The sequence below is a fragment of the Girardinichthys multiradiatus genome, chromosome 7, assembly GCF_021462225.1.
Source record: "Girardinichthys multiradiatus isolate DD_20200921_A chromosome 7, DD_fGirMul_XY1, whole genome shotgun sequence".
Taxonomy (NCBI): domain Eukaryota; kingdom Metazoa; phylum Chordata; class Actinopteri; order Cyprinodontiformes; family Goodeidae; genus Girardinichthys; species Girardinichthys multiradiatus.
In genome coordinates, this window is record NC_061800.1 from 32779311 (window position 1) to 32801268 (window position 21958).

Here is a 21958-nt window from a genome sequence, read left to right on the forward strand (position 1 = left end):
AATAATTAGTTCCAACACCCACCCATACCCCAACCCACACTGGCCCAATGCCATGTATCAGTAATTTTCAACATAGTCCTTCATGTAAATTTTAATTTTGCTAGAAGCTTTTGTATTGCTCACACGCTAATGAAATTTAAAGAATAAAGACAAATGATGTGTTTTCTGTGGGTGTGAAGTGAAATAAAATAAAAGTAAAAATATATATATATATATTCATATATATTCATTTTTATTTATTCATTTTTTGTTTCTTTTAGGTTTTATCTTAGGGAAAAATGCTTTAAACAGGACTTTATGGAAGACATCACAGACGTTCTCTTAAGAGCATTTTGCCCTGGGCACATTACCAAATACCAAACATTTGTGGCAGATACTGAACAAAAAATCTGAAGGCACTGGCAAACCCACTGCAGATTAAGAAAGCCATGGGTCAGTCATGAGCAGAAAAAAAAACAACAACCTAACTTGTTTTCAAGAAATATCGTCTTTGAGTGAAACACAGTTGTTTAAACAAGCTAAAAATTGTGTGAAAGTGGTGCATGCTTGTTCTTGAGCTCCAAGCAGATCTTGTTCGCAGAAGTACAAAGGTATGTCAAGGCCTTTATGGTGAGGGTCCAGAGCTCTGTCATTATGGGTGAGCTTGTAGCAACTGGACCTCAAAGTGTGTTGTTTGATAATGTTTGGTCATCTGATCAGGATGAGTTTCGGGCTGTTTCCTTTAGAGGTTTTCAAGTTGCTTCCCACTTGGAGAACATTCCAGGCCGACCTAGAACTTGCTCAATTGACTATATTTGTCTTCTGCCCTGGGAATGCCTTGAGATCATCCAGTAAGAGATAGCATGTGTTGGTGGGAAGATAGGTGTGTGCGTTTCCCTCCTGGATCTGTTACCCGCATAAACCGATCCAAGGTTAAACTGACAATAGGTATGGTCCACTAAAATAACAAGAATCTTCTAGTATAAAGTTTTCATTTTAATGTACTTAATTTAAAAGTATGAATGCAGGTAACATAGAACAGATAAATATTTTATACCCCCAAACTGTCATTTGTAGCTTTTTGAGAATAGGGAGGGGTCCAACATTTAACTAGAGTGGTCAAAACTCCCCATTCTTCCTGCAAATCTCACTATGACTGAATGAATGGATATTTCTACTCTTGAAAAGTGTCATTAAAGAAAAAAACTGTTCACTTTGATTTGTAAAGTTTTGTTTTGTTAACTAATGTTTGGTCCATATCTGTAAAAATTGTATTGCATATTTGACTTAATATTTTAATCTGGGTGTCATTTACATTGAACACGAGCTCTGAGAGAACTCAGGGGGATTTTCTTAGTTACACTTATGGACACTTTATCCGGTTTCTGGGTCTCCTTACAGATATGAACGTGAGCTCTGGCAGAGGATTTATTGATGCAATACGGAAATAGAGGAAGAGAGCTTAGTGAAGGAAACCATAAGCCCTCCCATTACACCAGCACTTTGTATTTGTCTTCAACACTGCATCCCAGCATAGAAAATTTGCTTGCCTCAATATGTATGGAAATGAGTAGGAATCTTACTATTGTCTGTTAAGTTTCTTCAAGAATGTTAATGATACCTATTCCCTAATTGTTTTAAGATATTTTGTTGTTGTTTGTTGTTTGAAACATGCTCTGGTATCAATTATGTTTTAAAAATGGAAGTAAAAGACACCCCAAAGCCCTTAACCTGTCATCTGTTGCCAATCTATCGTTCTTCATGGTTCCTTTGTTCCCCAACTCGTCCTTCCTTCACTGATTCTACCCAAAACCTTCCTCTCTTCTTCCTCAAGAGCTCAGGGATTGAAGGACTCAATTTCAAAACGGTGCACGTCTCAGTGACTCAAGTGAGGGGTTTGTTCCGCTGCCACACTTCCGTTCACAAATGCTCCAGCTTGGGGAGAAGGAGGGAGAAATCCCTGTTAATCTACTGAATCTGGCTCTTACCATCTCTTTTGTTCTCTGTTGCTGAGATACTTATGCATTGACCTTTGGAATTTATGAGAGGTTGGATGGCTCGGCTGGGGCGTGCTTTATGAACCCAAAAAATAAACAGATTTAATTTTATACACAATATTTTTTTTGCCTTAGAAAGTATTATTTCTTGCTGTAATCAAATCATTTCATCATACAAGTTTGTTTTATGTGTGACTGGTCCTCACATGTACTTCACACACCTGTTTTAAAAAACCTCAACACTGATTTTTGACAAATATTTAGTATAATGATGGGGCATTCCTTTAACTTTGGCCATTGTTTTAAAACTGTTAAATTGCCGTGTTCATACAGAATTATGAAACAGTCAAATTCAACTGAGAGACCAGGGAAGGGGACCATTATTCAGAATACCATGGGACCTTGGTAACTCTGTAGGGGCTGCAGAAAACCACAGCTCAGGTTTCAGAATCTATGAATAGGACAGCTATAACAAATAGAGCCTTTAACATAGAGAAAAATACATGTATCATCTCTCTTCACGTTCATTTTCTATGTTAAAATCCTAATAAAATACATTAAAGTTTGTGGTACTGCAACAAAACAAAAACATTTCATAAATTAATACTTTTGGAGACCTGGTCTGCAAAAAAAAAAGAAAAACTTTTGGCACTGAAATTATTTTATTACATTGGCACCTGTGGATTTTTGTGTTATCTCCAACTTAAGGGTTAAATTGCTACTCTATCCCTTTGGGGCCGTGTATCGCTCAGCTTGCTATAATCCAGATGCATGCTTCTCTCAAGTGGGCATACTTTGCACTTGGGTTGCACCAGCAGTGTTGCCAGGGGGTGTTTGTTCTGATGATCTGTGTTTAATAAAAGTGGCCATGCATAGGCCATTACCACAGCAAGGGCTGGAAATCATTACAAGTTGTTTCCATTTTTTCATGCATTTTATTACTAAACAAATAATGTGTGGGTTAAAAGTGTGTGTCTGCTATCTTATTTCTCCCTTGTTTTATTTTCCTCTGCAAGACTGCACTTGGGAAAGTATTGATTTGGAAGCTGGAAAATAACAAACCGACAACTGTTCGAGTGCTGTAATAAACAGCCTCGGAAAAAAAAAATGCGTATAAAGCCCCCATGAAGTGTGGGCTCTGAAGTAATTATTAGTTTCTGTATATGCTTAGATACAGTCAACCAGATTTGTTTGTTTTTGTTCTGTCCAGCCAAACTTCTAAACTGAAGTAAAGGGTACCTTGATTGTGAATGCGGGGTATATTACACGGTGCTGTATTACTGCACTACATAGATATTAGCAAATAAGCCTTTTTTGATTGAGTACCATGCTGTCAGTGTGAATGTGAGTCATCTTACAGACCTCTTTTCACTCTGTGTTCAAAGTAAGTGCAGCATACTTCAAATATAAGAAAATAGCTCTACAGTTCTACATCACAGGTACACAAACTCATAATCAGGGATCTTTGTAAACAAGAATGATTTTTAATTCCAGTCTGATCCTAATATCTGAATTTAAACATGCCTTGATATATAAATTTTAATCCAGAACACCTTTACTGAAAGGTTTAGTATTTCCTTGCTCCTGGTATTGTATAACCTTGTCTGAAGAAACCATGCATGCACTGCCATGTGCAGCTACACAATTTTTGACTATATCTTCATTTGTATTTAAACTGTCATGGTTGATATTTACATATATAAAATTTGATTTATAATTTCATTTCTATAGTCACATCTTTGTTAGCTGCGGCTTATTGATCTAAATTATAGGATGTATTTAAGATCAGGGAGGAGTTGGAAGGCACAACAAACCTCAGAATACAAAGGCTGTTTAAAAGAGAAATCTGTTGCCAAATGTCTGGATGTAAAACAATGGTTCTAAACAGTTGACAAATTAAGTGACAAAATCACTCAAAACTAGTGTATTTATTGAAACTTTCTGGTATAAGTAGATATTATGATTTTTTTATGACACAACATACTTTAAAGATTGATAAAATCATAATACACATTTCAAGAGGAGTTTCCAATGATACTGAAATAAAGTAATTATAATACAAGTCTTCATCATCATAATATTATCATTTAATGGGTACATTTTGTTTTTCGCTCCTCTGTACAGCTCCAAATATGCACAGTATATATACAAAAGGATTTTTACTTTAAAAGTGCCACACAGCTTTCACCACTTTAAATTTTTGCACAAAACACGTAACATCTTGCAACTTCTCTTTTTCAATAATATTACCAAATAAAGTGATGAGAGTTCTCTCTTTGTAGCCATCAGACTGTCCAGTTGTAAATTGATAAGCTCCGGTTATCTGTTAAAACCTTTCTTGCAAATCTGACAAATACATCTATTTATATGAAACATCTAAAAAACTGCATGAGATCATTGTGTATATTTTCTCTCAGTGTAAAACAGCGTATTGACTACAAGCTTTAACTTTCAAAGGTAAGGTAAGGTTATTTATATAGCGCTTTTCAGTAACGAAACACTCAAAGCGCTTTAAGTTCAATCAAGACTTCACAAGCAGCAACACAGACCCTGCTAGGTGGATTATTTGTGATTAATATATACATACAAAATTTTCATTTGATCCTAGCCTAAATGATATGAGCCACCTAACTTTCTTAGCTGCTTTAAACTGATACATGCTACATGGGCAGACATGTGATGAACCTAAAATGCGCCAAAAAAAATTTCAAATGTCCCATAACATAAAAAAAAAAAAACATATATATGATCTGGACTAACAGATGTATTTCACATATGGTCCATAGTTAATTAAACCTGAGCTGTTATTGTGGTTTGTTTGCTACTGACTGATGATCACATCCTTTGACAGCTGTCAGTTACCATGACTAAATAAACTATTAGGGATTTCATTCTGACTTCTTTTTGGCTCAATACATGAGTTCCAGCAGCACTTCACATACACACTTGTTGATTATCAGAATAAGTTGGGCTAGCATGGGAAGAGTTTCTTGACTCCTTGTCTGCTAATGACAGCCACCATGGATGGGAGGATGGGAGAAAAATGACACATGCTGTCACTTTGATTCACGCTACAGCAGCTCCGAAGGGGTGGCTCCTTGCCAATGTCTCAACAGTCGTTATACCCTCCCTAAATGACATTTAAAGTGTGAAGCAATGGTTGTCCTTGTGGCTCAGTCACCCCAGGCCGAGTCGCGGCCATGAGCACTGAACCCTGAGCCAAGTTCTGCAGCGAGGCCACAAACCCTGAAGCAAAATCTCCTGCCTTCCACGCTGTAACTCAACTCTCTGGCATGATTGAAAATATGGAAAATGACCTTGAACACTTGCTCTACCAGTGATCTGATGTCAACTTTTTCTTTTTATTATGGCTTCATGGTTTGCACCTTTCATTTCTAGTTTTAGTGTGTTTCTAGTGTGTTTTATGCATTCATTTCTTTTTAATTTGTGAACATTATTAAAGGTAATCAGATCTTGCTTCTTTACAGTCCATTATTCTGGTATTGAGTATAATGTTTCAGGACTACTCGACCCCATATGTAGTGTAGAATTCTTATTTTTTATAAGATTTGATTAAATCATCTTGTTTTAGTTTTTGTTTTAATACAGCCTTGAGACGACTTGTGCTGTGAATTGACACACACATAAACACATATATATATATATGTATATATATATATATATATATATATATATATATATATATATATATATATATATATATATATATGAATATATACACTGAACTGAATTGAATTACTGTACATAGTACTCTTAATGTATATTAAACTTTGGAATTAATTTGGTCAATACACTACACAGAAACCATAGTCTACTGTATAGTTTTATTTCCCTTTGTTGTTTGTCACTTTGAAGTATGGGTTCACAATGGGTTTGACTTTGTTGCTTTTGTTCATACAATGTTTTCACACAGAGCCAAAAAAAAACATTAACATCCCCTTCCATGACTCTGTTTACAGTCTATACGAGAAGTGACCGGCTATGTGTTGGTGGCTCTGAACCAGTTCGACTACCTGCCTTTGGAGAACTTAAGGATCATTCGAGGAACCAAGCTTTATGAGGATCGCTACTCGCTTGCAATCTTTCTGAATTACAGACGAGATGGAAACTTCGGCCTTCGACAGTTGGGTCTTAAAAACCTTACAGGTAAGTGGCTTAGCTGATGTTGTTACACATTTCTTGTGATGCATTTAGAATAGAATTAGAAAACTGTCATTGTGATTGCTTTGTGCAAATGTACTGTACAATAAAATTTGTTTAAGCAGCTCTGTAACTTAACAACAATTTAACATTTACTGTTTTATAAACAGTAGAACAATATGGAACAGTTTTAGCAGCCTTAAAACAATTTAGCAGTAATAACATCCTGCATAACAGCAAAAGAAAACAACACATTTTTGCTCATTAAAACTGGGTGAATGGGGAGCAGAATTATGCAATTTTTTGGTGTAGAAATGAAATGGACAAAAGTGAACATATTTGCAATGTAGACATCATACACGCTTATAGCAGGCTCAGGTCAGTTTGCTACATGTCATGAGTGCATTGTACAGTGTTTGTTTAAAACAGCCATGGTTCGGGGCGGGTAGTTTTCAGGATCCTGCCAGATGGCTGCTGTTCAAATAAGGTGTAGCATGAATGAGTAGGGTTCCTTGCAGATGCTGTTAGCTTTCTTGAGGCACCCTGTGTTGTGGACATCCTCCAGCTATGGGAGTTAAGTTCCAACAACTCTCTGAAGGGTCTCTGAATGGTCGTTCTGTCAGTTGAGAAACAATATGGTGATGCAGTATGTTTAAATGCTCTCAATAGAGCAGCGGTACAAAGTTATCAGCACCTCCTGTGGCAGTCGGGTCTTTTTCAGCATCCTCAGGAAGAACAGTTGCTGTTCCACCTTCTTCACCTGAGCAGTAATGTTGATGGTTCATGTGAGGTTCTCGGAAATGTGCACTCCCAGGAACATGTTGATGTTGGACATCCTTTCAACTCTCTCTCCACTGATGAAGATCAGTGTGTCATCTGCAACTCGGAGTTTTTTAAAATCTTCTCTGTGTTGAGAGACAGGTTATTATCAGACAACCAGCTGACCAGATTTTGTATATCTGCTCAGTATACTGATTTGTTGTTGATAAGCCTGATGAATGTGGTGTTGACCCCAAACTTCACTATGATGTTGGAGTTGAAGGTGGGGATGCAGTCATTATTGAAGAGGGAATACAGGATAGGGCTAAGTACACGCCCCTGGTAGTGAAAGTTATGGTTGAGGAAATGTGCTAGTTGAGTCTCATTACCTGAGGGCGCTCCGTCAGGAAATCCTGACTCCAATTTGCAGAGGGATGAACTCAGTCCCAGTTGGTGGAATTTTGAGTTAAATTTGGAGGGGATGACGTTGTCAAATGCTGAGCTGTAGTTCACAAATAGCATCCTCACATAAGTTCCCTGCCCCTCCAGGTAAGTCAGTGTAGAGTGAAGAGCTATGGTGTCCTCTTTAGATCTATTGTTCTTGTATGCAAACTGGTGTGGGTCTAGTGTGACAAAGATTTTTTAATGTGAGAGAGGACCAGTTCCTTGAAGTACTTTATTATTGTTGGTGTAAGCACCACAGGTCAGAAGACTTTCAAAGGGGTTTTGTTGTTTTTCTTTGGTACTAGTACCATTATGGAGGATTTCAGACACTTAGGCACTGTTGTCAGAGACAGAGGTAGGTTGAAAATATTTGTGAAAACGTCTGCAAGTTGTTCAGCACAGACCTTAAGAATTCGCCCTGAAACAACATCGTTCTCCATGGGCAGCAACTGTTGGACTTTACGTGTGCTTAGTGATAGAAATTGCTCCTCTCCTGCTGCTGGGATTGTGGAAATTGTCACCTTCTTTATGTTATCAAACCTGACAAAGAAGTTGTTGGGCTCTATGTGTAGTGAGACCTCAGAGTGGTTGGGGGAGGGTTAGCTTTTGTAGTCTGTGAGAGCCTTCCCACATGGCCCTAGTGTCAGTGCTATTAAAGTGGTCTGTAATACATTATTTGTCTAAGTCTCCATGCTTCAGCTTTTTTCTAAAGCATTATTTTGCACTAGAACATAGCAACCCATTAATATACTGGTAGCAATATCAAAAATGCTAGTTTTTAAAAACCAAAAATGATTTACTAGATGTTGCACCAATGGATACACATCTGTCCTTTCTTGATGAACCTAACCAGTAAGACTTTTATTTGTTAAGTCATTTTCTCCACTGCTCACACACATGTATGTTTTCCATGATAACCATTCTAATAGTCAATCAATCATAGGCTGTTTGATTGGAAGTTGAGAAGACGTTATTTGTGATTGCCTGATGAAATAGTCCACTAAATAGGAAAGTATTGTGTGGGTGGCTATTTTGCGAACAAAAGATCCTTATGCTGCTTGGTGTTCTTTGGAAGCCCTGACCTTGAGGCCAAAATAAAATGAACTTTTTGACTTTGTAAACAACATGAAGAGCTTTTTCATCGCAGGGCTAGGAGTGGAATAACAGAAAAAGTTCAAGTCGTAATACAGGATCAAAGGTACGGCATATTTATCCTAAAGCCAAATCCTCAAGAGCTTTGTAGGTAAATGTAAATGTACAGAATAGGAAACTGTGTTCAATGGCAACAAGCAAAGGTGTCCAGAAACTGACCTTTTTGTTCTGAAATTGCCAAATTTAAAACTGAACTAATCATTGCAGCCTTACATTGTTAAGCTTTAAGTCATGTAGCCTATCAAAGTTTTATTTTGCTTGAAAGTCATATTTATTTAAACTGTTTGTAATACAGTGAAGAGGAATAGCATGAATTCTGCCAGGATTTTGGCATCAAACGGTACTGGTTTAGGAAGAAAATAGCTTCCACACGAAAAGGAGCAGCAATGCATTGCACACAAAATAAAGCACATCATCGCTGTTAGATTACAGTAAATGTTGTCTTTACCGATGTTTGTTTAGCTTTGTTAGATGGAGGCATGGCATTCTGAACCTCCTTTGAACCTTATCTTTTAAATTATTTAGTTGTCTCTCATTCTTTATATTCACTGGTTCTTTCTCTGTGATTCCCCAGAGTCAAGGGAAACAACACAGCTTGATCATTCTTCACAGGAAATAATAATATCTGCCTCTGTGCTGCACCCCAACACTGTATCTTTTCTTAGATTTTGTACCATTCTTATGGAATAGCATTTGTCTGTCACAAACAGCAACTTTTTGCCAGGCCAGCCCTTTTAAGTTGGATGCCAAGTTTAAGCCTATACTCTGGGAGTCAGGGCTGGACTCTGTGAGAAGAGGCTGTTTGATCTGCCATCCATCCATTGCCTTAAGCCATTAAGAGCAGGGAATTTATGTACAGAAGCATCGGTGTGCAACTGCTCTACTTCATCAATATCTGTCTTACTCAAGAAATGGTTTATAGGTAAAACAACAAGTTTATTTTAAGAAAAGATTTTTCTACTCCACAAAAGCAGACTGATTTAGTAAGTCCATGTTTTGCTTTAAACATGATTAAGAATTCTAACTCTTCACCTATCTAATCCAGTATATATCACAAACCATTCAGTCGTGTGTTGACTAGGATTTAAATTTAACACTGTGGCTTTTGAAAAACTTTTTCTTTTTTGAGATCCAAACAAGGAATGTTACTTTGAAAGCATGCTTTCTACAGCATGCAAATACTTGCAGTCAAGAAAATCTATCTTCAAGATGATGATTTGTAATGGCTATTATAGAGCTGTAAATACACCAGTATAATAATCACAAATTCAAAACCACTCCAGAAAGCCTGCAGAGTACCCTTGGAAAATGTGGGAAAAAGATTCAAACTCAATAATTCTAATATTAATTTCTAAATGTCACAAGTTTTTACTTTGTCCAACTTTTATGGATCAACACTCCAAATAATGTACATATACAACCACTCTTTATCTGGTCTCTGATGAATAACATCACACAGAACATGTTCAATCTTCTATGCACCTTTTGTACGCCTTTTTCTACTGTTGCAGTCATTGTTGAATAGGGGTGTTGATGCCAGCCTCTGCTGGCAAGAGATGTTTCCGAGTCATATTTCCAAGTCCTTGCCAATTATTTGGATCCAGGTCCAAGTGAAATCACAAAATTCGAATGACTGAAATTAATATTCAAACATTGGAAACATGCTATATACTATAACTAAAATACAGAGTTGCTGTAGGCTATGAATTCAAATTAGTATTACTAAGCTCAATTTAACATATTTAACAACTTTTTAATGAATTAATCAAGCAGGATATGCTTTTACTTTGAAGGACTGTTGCTGGTATACTTTAAACCTGTTAATCTCCATGTTCAAACTGTCCAGGTCGCTAATAGTGCATTATATAGGATTTACAAGCTTTTCTGCTCTTATTTTAAAATAAATAATATTTAATTTCTGAATAAACATAACAGGTAATGGTTTGACCCAGAATTGTCTTTATAATTATGCTAGATTAATAATTAGAGAATAAGAAAGAATATAAATACAAATACCCTGCAAAGTGGGGAAATTTAGGTGTATCCGCTGCAAAGTGAAAGGCAAATGGAAGCATGCAGATACTGTACACACAAATGTAAAAAAATATAAATACATAAAGAAACAAATAAGAACAAGAGACTTTACAGCTATGGAGAAATTACAACATAAGTAAGAAATACTGTACAGTTATTAAAAAATAGCATACTCAGATTAAATAAAATGTTAAACTGAGTAGGAAAATTTTGAAAATGTAAAAAATGTGCATGTACAATTATGCATAAAAAACAATATATCGTTTAAAAAGAATGGAAAAACAGCAAACACAGCAGGGATGTAAACACTTATCAAGTTTTTTGGGAGCAGTGATGGTTATAACATTTTACAGCTGCAGCCTGCACCTTCTGTAAAAATTTGATCAATGGTACCAATGCAAGCAAATTTGGAATCTGCTTTTAACTCCTTATACTGGCAAGGAACCCTTATGTGCTGTGTGTAATGTTGTTATGACAGCCAGTCATTTGTATACACTGCAGTACCTCAGAGAGGACAACAATTGTTTACTCACATGATCTATACTTATTAACTCTGTTAAACTGAGGCAAAGACTGTTCATGAGACTCGATTCCTGCGCCATGATCCCTATTTGAGTCACACGTTTTTGGAGTGTGAGTGTAAAACAAGTCTGAAATCTTAGGTTTTTTGGTTCTCATTTGGCAGTTCAAGTCAAGAGTCGAGTCAAAGTTGCATACTCCAACCTGAAAAGTATGAGTAGTTACCCAAATAAAGTATACTTTATTTTTAATGCTTAAAGGCCAAAAGCATAAGAAAGAAAGCTGGGCTACAATAACCTTTTACATTTTGAGATGGTATTATCAGAGTAAACTGTGATGGTAATACAGATCACACTTTTTTGTAAAAATGTTAGATGGAGAAGTTTGGGGGGAGGTACTCTATCAATGTTTGGGTGGACGTTTACAAGGACAAGCCCAGAGATGTATGGAAGTGAAAGGGGAGGAAAAGGGTATGAGAATTCAATGGCTATGAGCTATGGAGTGATGTTTCTTTATGCTTTGGAATGTGTGTAAGTTTGACGGGTTTCATTGTGGTCTGTCTCCCAAAACGTAACTATCTCATAGTTTTAGAGAAAGCAGGTGAAAAAACACCAACAACATCTGGAATGGAATTTGCCACAAAGCATATCCCTGTCCTGTCAGTTCCATTGCAAAGCAATAAAAAAAGATCATAAATAGCATTAACACCACCTAGATGTAGCCTATCCCAGGCTGTTTCACTTATTCCTGAGAGACTGGCAGCAACAAGCTTTTCCATTCAAATGTACATCAGTTAAAGATCCCCACAGAGTGGGCTCAAAAGCTATAGTTGTAGCCTACCTTTTTAAAAAGCCTAAAAGCTAGATATAAATGTTAAATCCATATCTAAATTGCTGAAGCTAGTGGCAAGAATCTCATATAACACAAGGTTTGTTGAAATGTTTGTTCCACTTTGTAACCAAATTGTATGACTTTATATAAACAAAATGTGTGCTAGGAGGTCTTTATCGCTATTTTTAGCATACATGGAACATGGAGCCGGTAGGCCAGTTGTTCGTGAGGGTTGAGACAAAATTTGTGTGCTACAGTGTTTGCACCTGTCATCACAGTGCATTGTGCTACTGAAGAACAAAATACTTCTGAGTCCTCTGCAGTACATCAAACTCCTTCCTTTAGTGCTTTAGTGAGTTGAAGGCTAGACGTCTCATTTATTACAAGGCCTTTGTTGTTGCTGTCACATTAGTCCATTGTTCCCTTAGCTATAACTCCCAGGAGAAGTGTAAAGTGATCAATATTATCTATAGGCAACATAAAAAAAGAGGACAAAACTTTTTGAGACCATAAGAAGGTAATTGTAAGAAGGCACAGCAAAATGCCCCTTCAGCTGTTGAACCCCATATGTAATTCTACTTCGGTAAAAACTGCCTTGGGATTAAATCAATTTGTCGGTACAATTTTGTAGCATTCCACTTATTGATTTTTTGGGTGCACTCCGCTCACTGTGAATGGACTTATTGGGTTTAAAGGGACTGCAGAATGGGATGGAGGGAGGTCTTTGGCTGAGCAGGGATAGGACTCCCTCTGATGCACCTTTCAATCAAGCTTAGCTAAGTCATCCTCATGAATATGAAATATAAGTCACAGCAAAGCTGGGAAAAGTTTAGGGATTGTGTTTGTGTGCACAGAGGTGTATAGAATAATAAATATAAAAGACCCTCTTCCCAAATGGGGAAGCAGGTCTTTATATGGGGAGTTTAGTTGTTTGTTTGACATTACATTCTGAAATCCAGAGAAAGTTTGAACAAAAAGGTTTATTTAATTTATTTTACAAGAACAGCCTTTATGTTTCCTTACACATGTATTCATACTCGTATCCTTTCACATTATAATCATAACTTTCAATTGATTTTATTGGAATTCATATAATAGTCCAACATACAGTAGTATATCATTGTCAAATGGAAAACACATGCTTTTCTGAGTCCTTTACAAATACAAAGGACATGTCGGGTGTGTATTTTCATTCAGCCTCCCTGGTTAAATACTTTGTAGTACCATATTTTACAGCAGTTACATTTGCATGGCTTTTGTGGTATGAGTAACACCTTTACAAATCTAGAGGCAGAAATTTTAGCTTATGCTGGTTTGCAAAATAGCTCAAGGTCAGTCAGATTGGATAATAACAGCTGTGACCAGCACCTTTTTAAGTGTTGCCAAAAATTAACAATTGTTTTTTGATCCTGCCATTGACTGGAGCATTCAAGAATATGAAAAGAAAATGAATATGAATATGTTTTTAACTAAACTGGGTATCTTAAAGTCCAGTGCTTCAGGGCACTTTCCTTGAACTTTTTACTGGTCGCTGGGGCATGTAAACTGAAATAAATGGCTCAAATATATTCTCAGCGAGTAAAAGTTGCACAACACTGGCCTGTGAGGACTCAACATTGAAACCAATACATAGTAGCTCTGTCTGTATGTTCCAGGTATCTGTCCTGCTGTATAAAGTTCCAGTAGCAAGTAACAGGCTTTCTTCCAGCATATTCTGGTGTTTAGCTTCATCCATCTTTCCATGAACTCTGAAGAATGGTCTGGTTAGGGCAATGTATGGAGTTATTTTTCCTCCACATATTGTATTTTGCATATGGGTCAGACAGTTTAACTTAGCCTCGCTTATGGCTTTCATTGAACTTAGGTGTCTTCTTTACACTCGTCCATAAAGGGATGATTTATGGAGTGCATGACTCATAGATGTCCTGTTGATTTATCATCTTAACTTAGCTGTGGATTTCTGCTGCTACTTTATAGATACCATTGTCCTCTTGGCTTGGATGCTCTTCTTGCTTGACCTGTCATTTTTAGGTTGTTTATCATATCCTGGTACGTTTGCAGAAGTAACATACCTAGTGTAATACGGCTTTAAATTTCCTCACAACTTTAACCCTGACCTGATGTATTTGTTTCTTGACTTAATTATGCAATTTGTCCACTAATGTTCTTTAACAATCCTATGAGACCTTCAGAAGACAGCTGTATTTATACTGAGATTTAATTAAATACAGGTGAATTATATTTATTAATTTGTTGACTTCTGAAGGCAATTTGTTGCAGTATATTGTATTTTAAGGTATTCGAGTAATAGGGCTGTTTACATATGCAGGCCACAATTTTCGGATTTTTATTTGTAAAACAAATGAGGTTGAAATGCATGCGTAATTTTCCTTCCACTCTACAATATCGCTCTACATTGTCATTGCTTATCACATATAACATATCATTAAAATACAGTAAGGCCTGTGGTTGTAATGTGACAAATATGAACAAGAACACAATGTGCAAAAGTACTTTCTTCTTATATCCCCTCTTTACCTGTGTATATGAGCAAGATAAAGGTTAAATTGTGCTGCCTGTTGACATAAAAGTTCTTAATCTTTATTTTGATGCATGCTGATCCACAATGTCATCTTTCTTGCTCAGGCAGACATTTTTATCTTTTCTGTCAGTATTTACATGAACCTTGCACAGCCTCTATGCTTTCACATTGTATTTACAGCCTGTTTCCGTGGCAAAGTATTAACAGCCGCAATAAGGAGCACAACACAGATGAGCTTTCTGATTTAACACATTTTACTTCTAATGCCCCACGACCATTTCCCCATTGCACCCTGCGTCTATTTTTTCCACATTTGTTTAGTGTTGTTGATTCTTTTTTTTTTCTTCGAACCACACCACGCCTGCACCGCGTCTGTCTAAAATGAAGCATTCAATCTGAGGCCCCATCTGCTGAATGATCTTCTCTCATCGCATGCATGTGCACAAGCCTGTGTTTTACGCCAAGGCGTTATCCACTTCTTCATGGTCCATCTGCTCTCTCTTTATCTCTTCCATCTTTTTTCCTTTTTTGTCTGTCTTCCACCTCTTTATCCCCCTTTCTCTTCGCCATATTTCAGATGGATGTTTTAATTTGTCTCATTGATGGCTTTCACAACCAAACAATGTCATGTTTGCATGGCTCTTCACTGTTTACAAGACTCTTACTGATATTGAGACTTCTTTAAGTGCCTTTGCGGTTGTGGGATCATATGCTGATTTTTTTTCCAGTTTACTGTTGTGACAGCAGTAAAAAAAAGGAAGTCATAGAAAGGGCTTGTTTGGGCATACGGTGAAAGTATTGATTTAAGCTGGTGAGTTTCTCCCACACAAGGAACTGCTTAATGAGGGGGCATAAAATTAGTACCTTCCTCTGCTCCCTATGTCTTCCATTTATCCACTAACCACTAAAAAATGAAAGAGCAATTCTGCCAGAGGAGGCAGGCCAGATTGGTTTGGTACATGTCACCAGAATTCAGTTGAGCTTCTTGCCTGGCAGCCCACAGACCTCAGGTCTCCTTCAATTGTGTGTCTAATTGATTACTTCCCATGCAATTACTCCTGTGTCACACTCAATATTTCACCGCTCCAGGAAGGGGGCAAGTGGGAGTCCTTTTTTGAAGGACGACATTCATATTGTCACATTTGTGAGTCCCTAATGTGGATCGTGAGGAGGGACATGTTAAATTGAAGTATGGAACAGACATCAAGAGTACCAGCTGTTAATTGATTGCTGTGTAATACCACTTGCTGACACAATGAATGAAACTACTGACCTAAAGCAAATATGACACAACATGGGATATATTTGCGATGTTTGGGTATACTCAAATTTGTGTATAAAATACCTGGAGTGTATCATTCTTTGGAATTCATTCAGTCAGCTTAGTGAGTAATAGGTCACCACATAAATGATGCATAAGAGACAAAAATTCTAGGCTTTTGACAGAGCTACATAGAGGTTGCAGCAAGGGTATGTGTTAAGTGGTCATATCATGCCTCATATCTGTGTGTTGAAACACACAGATATGAGAGAGCAGCCACACAGATCATGTCATCCCACACTGTGTTGTAAAGCGTATGGCCAAAGTGCTTGTGATTTACAAAATGTTGTCACATAGACATAATTTCACTTTTTTGCTTCAGTTCTGCTTTTAGTCAGGCAGGTATGTTTTAATGTTTCAGTGCTAGATTTAGTGTTTAAAGTCAGAACATGCTCAGGAAACAAGCCCAAGCAAGATCTATTCATAAGCTCTTTCTTTCGAGTGAATCATTTACATTGCTTATGTGTATGACGCATTAAAACCAAGCCTAGGACACTGATTAGAAAAAAAAATGATTTTCTCCCTATGCCTTCAGTCCATCACTGTCATAATCTGCCTGTGTTTGGGGATTTGAGTTTGTGTTCTGTTTACGTTCTCTGCACTTCCATGTCCTTGCTTTATTTCAGTTCATTTAGATTTCTTAGATTCATTTCAGTTCTTAGGTTGTTGTTACTTCCCTGGATTCCTGTTTTATGTTTTAAGTTTGTATTTCCTTATAGATCTATTTCCTTATAGATCTGGTTCCTCCCTGTTTATGTTCTTTTGGCAGTCTCATTGTTTTCTTTTTTTCGGTTCACTTAGATGTTTTTCTGTTACCTGCCTGCACTACCTGCATTAGTCACTCACCCTCAATTACCCTAAGTCTTTCTCTCACCAACTGACCCTGATTACCTTCTGTTTAACTCTCTGTGTTCATTTGTCCATTCTCCACTCTCCCTTAGTACATATGCTTCCTCTTTGTCATTGTTCTCCACTGGTTCCCCTGATTTCTACCCTGCATACTACCCTTACTACTCACCCCTCCATGTCCTGAGACATGCCTGTATTTTTTCCATGTCCTGCCTATGTCTGTAAGTTTACCCATTTTGTTAATTAAATTCATTTATCTACTCACCATGCTGCTCCCTTGCTCTTTCCTGCACATTGGTCCCACAACAACCTCACCCACAATGACAATCAATTCACTTAAACGTTTTACCAGCTCATACTGCTGCCTAAAAAAAAGTTAATTCTGTTAGAAAATAAACCTCGGTGGACTGCTGGAGGTAAGAGTGGACTTTAACCTCATTAAAAGTTAGAGGAGACATGGAAGGAATTTCAATGTCAATTAATAATCAAAACAGTCCTCAGTCTCTCTCCAGCATTTCCCTCCCTCAATTACTGAGATTAGACTGATGGGCTCCTGATGTGTATATATAAAATGTTTTAAGACTTGATGTATTTTATTTGTTGAAATCTCATCAGATTTCTTTTTTGTTTTGTTCCATGTAATTCTTAGTCACTATGAAATCAGGCTCCATAAGTACAGCTGGCTTGTTATTATTACTATGATCCCTTTTGTAAGCAAACTTCGGTCGCATGTTTTGGACTCGGGTGAAGAGAGGGGCTGAGCTGTCCACTGATCACCACCTGGTGCTGAGTTGGATCCGCTGGAAGAGGAGAAAGCCGGACAGACTTGGCAGGCCCAAGCGCATAGTGAGGGTCTGCTGGGAATGTCTGACAGAGCCCTCGGCCACGGATGTATTCAACTCCCACCTCCCGGAGAGCTTTGACCAGATTCCGGGGGATGTTGGAGATATAGAGTCCGAGTGGACCATGTTCTCCGCATCTACTGTCGATGCTGCTGCCCAAAGCTGCGGCCGTAAGGTCTGCGGTGCCTGTCACAGCGGCAATCCCTGAACCCAGTGGTGGACACCGACAGTAAGTCACGCTGTCAAGCTGAAGAAGGAGTCTTATCGGCTGTGGTTGGCTTGTGGGACTCCTGAGGCGGCTGACAGGTACCGTGAGGCCAAGCGTGCCATGGCCCGGGTTGTGGCAAAGGCAAAAGCCTGGGCCTGGGAGGAGTTCGGTGAGGCCATGGAGAAGGACTACCGGTTGGCCTCAAAGCAAACCTGGCAAACCGTCCGGCGCCTCAGGAGGGGGAAGCAGTGCTTCGCCAACACTGTTTATAGTGGGGGTGGGAGGCTGCTGACCTCACCTGAAGACATTATCGGGCGGTGGAAGGAGTACTTCGAGGATCTCCTCCATCCTGCCATCACGCATTCCCTGGTAGAAACAGAGACTGGGGACTCGACGTTAGACTCTTTCATGACTCAGGCTGAAGTCACCAAGGTGGTTAAAATGCTCCACGGTGGCAGAGCTTCGGGGGTGGATGAGATCCGCCCTGAGTACCTCAAGTCTCTGGATGTTGTAGGGCTGTCATGGTTGACACGCCTCTTCAACATTGTGTGACGGTCGAGGACAGTGCCTCTGGACTGGCAGACTGGGGAAGTGGTCACCCTTCATAAGAAGGGTGACCGAGGGTGTGTTCCAACTACAGGGGGAACACACTCCTCAGCCTCCCTGGTAAGGCCTACGCCAGGGTATTGGAGAGGACAGTCCGGCCGATAGTTGAATCTTGGCTTCAGGAGGAGCAGTGTGGAACACTGGACCAACTCTATACCCTCTACAGGGTACTCGAGGGTTCATGGGAGTTTGCCCAACTGGTCCACATGTGTTTTGTGGACCTGGAGAAGGCATTTGACTGTGTCCCTCGTGGTGCCCTGTGGGGGGTGCTCCAGGAGTATGGAATTGGGGGCCCTTTATTAGGGGCCATCCGGTCTCTGTACAAGCGGAGCAGGAGTTTGGTCCGCATTGCACTAAGTCTGACCTGTTCCCGGTGCATGTTGGACTCCGGCAGGGCTGCCCTTTGTCAACGGACCTGTTCATAACTTTTATGGACAGGATTTCTAGGCACAGCCAAGGGCCGGAGGGGGTCTAGTTTGGGGACCAGTGGATTTTGTCTCTTCTTTTTGCAGATGACGTGGTCCTGCTGGCCCCCTCCAGCCAAGACCTACAGCATGCGCTGGGACGGTTCGCAGCCGAGTGTGAAGTGGCTGGGATGAAGAACAGCTCCTCCAAGTCCGAGGTCATGGTTCTCGACCGGAAAATGGGGCTTGTCCTCTTCAGGTTGGAGTGGAGTTCCTGCCTCAAGTGGAGGAGTTCAAGTATCTCGGGGTCTTGTTCACGAGTGAGGGAAGAATGGAGCGGGAGATCGACAGACGGATCGGTGCAGCTGCTGCTGTAATGGGGGCACTGTGCCGGTCTGTTGTGGTGCAGAGAGAGCTGAACTGAAAAGTGAAGCTCTCGATTCATCGGTCGGTCTACATTCCTACCTTCACCTATGGCCATGAACTTTGGGTCATGACTGAAAGAACGAGATACGAGATCCTGGATACAAGCGGCTGAAATGAGTTTCCTCCGTAGGGTGGCCCTTACAGATAGGGTGAGGAGCTCGACCATCCGGAAGGGGCTCGGAGTAGAGCCGCTGCTCCTCCACATCGAGAGCAGCCAGTTGAGGTGGCTCGGGCATCTATATCAGATGCCTCCTGGATGCCTTCCTCGGGAGGTGTTCCAGGCACGTCCCACCGGGAGGAGGCCCAAGGGACGGCCAAGGACACGCTGGAGGGTCTATGTCTCTCGGCTGGCCTGGGAAAGCCTTGGGCTCCCCCAAGAGGAGCTGGAGGAGGTGTCTTGGGAGAGAGATGTTTGGGCGTCTCTGCTGAGTCTGCTGCCCCCGCAACCCGGTCCGTGATAAAGAGGAAGACGACGAAACCGAAACGAAACGACGAAACATTACATTATAAGGATAAATTGATGCTCCTTATTTATAAATGACCATAAGTGTATTGCATTGCAGTAACTTGGAATGTGTTTATTTTGCTCGTTTTATTTTGATGTTTTTATAGTGAAGTCCTTGACATCAGGTTTAAGTGACATACTTTCATTTTTTGAGCTCGCACTTCCTGTTTAGCGCAGTGTATAGCAAGAAGCTTGTTCTCTCTAAGTTTGTCAGTAAGTTTTCCAGGGAGCAATAAAACAAACGATCTTGTATTGGCAGCCCCTCCAAAGAAGCAAAAGTTGTGTTGATTGAAAGTATTGAGCATTTTGTTTGTGGATTTGTTTATTTTGCATAAATTTAGGACATGTCAATTGAAATTATGTAAAATTATCAGTTACCCGCGTCTAATATGTGTTTCCGCTCTTACGGTGGTGATATGGGAATTTAACTGCTATGGTGAATGGAATATGGCTTTAAAGGAATTAAATCTCATAAAACTATCAGTAAAGTCTCATCCTTGCTTGGGGACAGCATGCTATATGATTAATTTTATTTCAGTTCAAGTTTTATACCAGGGTTCTTATTTATGCAATATCCAATACACTACTTGAATTCATATTTTCGGAATTGAATGGATATTCTGAAACTCAGCCAAAATTTTTAGAGATGAGACATACGATGACATTATGATTCACAGCAATATTGTCAATACCTACACACAGACCCCTTTAACACTAGAACTCCCAGGGCCGTCAATTTGACGGTTTTGAAAATTTGACATGTCATAACATATTAAAACTCTTATCTTCCTGGCATCCTGACTTTTTCTAAACCTGTGTCTTGTGTGTTCTTATGTCTCTATTTAAAAAAAATAACAAAGTAAATAAAAGATCTAAGTATTTCTACCTCTAACTACCACAGCCGCTATTTTGACGGCCCTATTATTTACATTGATATTCTTTTCCCGCGGCTAAGTATACGCGCGAGCGTTGCCTAGCAACCGCCACTCTAGAATGCAGTCTGAGAAGGAAATTGTTGGCGTCCTACAAATGGCTTCTAGAAGGATATTTTCTGCTCAAGAAGCATTGGAAATGCTTAAAAAATTACATGATTGTGATTCTGGGGTCGAGAGGGACTCTGATGGCTCTTGGTCAGCATTCAGTTCCAGTGACAGCGGGTCAAAGAGTGAGCCTCCCCTGGCTAAAAAACACGAGTCGTCCCATTAGCAGGAGGTTGTGGCGCATTATTTCAAGGAAGTAAAAGCCTAGCCTATGTAACGATTTTATCATTTTAGGCTATAGTTTATAGATTAGTAAACTAATAATCTATAAACTATAGCAGCAGTGCCACAATCAGCACAGGTTCAGAGACAGGGAGACGAGCCTGGTGCCCAGTGCCCAGCTATAAACCTAGCAAACCAGCTCACTGGCGGGAGAGAAACTAAAAAACAAGGTACTAATAATGGAAAAAGAAATAAACAATAAGTTAGTCATAGATATAGTAGCCCAGTAACAACAATCTATTCTGTGCTTTACAGCGTTTTCATTGCAAGACGAGTGCACACCTGGGAAGGAGGAGGAGATAGGAAAGGATTGGACTGTGTGGACAGTGGTAGGGGAGGAAGAAAGTAGAGCCAGAACGCGTTGACAGAGCGCCAGATCCAAGATGCCCAGACCGCATTCCTCTGCTTGGAGGACGCCGTTCAGGGATGTGCTGTGGCTGAGGCCCGCAGAGTTTTAGGAGATGATTCGTCCTCGGACATGAGTGGATGAGCTGAAGGCATTTTTAGCACTAGTTTATGTCCGCGGAGTGAAAGGGGGGCACAACATGGAGCTCTCCAGCTTTTGGTCAGATTAGTAAAGCTTTTTTTTTAAATGTACCCACTACTCTGTATTATTTTTCAGTACTATTTATAAATAATAATAAAACTTAATAGGTTTTGATCAAATACTATTATTAATTCTTGTCAAAACCATAATTTTATAGCGTGCAAGAAAACCTGTAGCATTCTGATCAATGTAATGTGATTACGTCATCACCGCCTCGCATCCAGAATGCTCGCTGTCAAATTGACGGGCTTGGGAGTTCTAGTAGAGTTAGAATTCTGGGAGTTCTAGTGTTAAGTAGACCTCCTGTTTAGTTTACCCCTGTAACATTTGGTGTTTTCATTCATATCAGACACTGCCAGCTGAAAAACAGAGTACATCAGCTCTGTTTCTGATATGTATTTTAAAAAATATATATTTTGTAACTTAGCAGACCTCATGACAAGTGAAGTTCATTTTATCAAGACAACATACTGTCACGGAGTGACCTTTTGGACTTTGCTTGTGGCTTTGTACTAACTTTTGTTTAGTTGTTTCCATTTTGGATTGGGCTTCATGTTTATTAGTTCATTT

At 39.3% G+C, this 21958-nt stretch overlaps 1 protein-coding gene across 1 annotated transcript in view; it reads left to right on the top strand.

Moving 5' to 3' along the window:
• Positions 1-21958, top strand: part of LOC124871474 (receptor tyrosine-protein kinase erbB-4-like) — a 473669-nt gene that overhangs the window by 282755 nt on the left and 168956 nt on the right. Inside the window, exon 3 of the mRNA XM_047370794.1 lies at positions 5957-6143. Coding sequence (XP_047226750.1) covers positions 5957-6143 — 187 coding nt within the window. The remainder of the gene's footprint in view (positions 1-5956; positions 6144-21958) is intronic.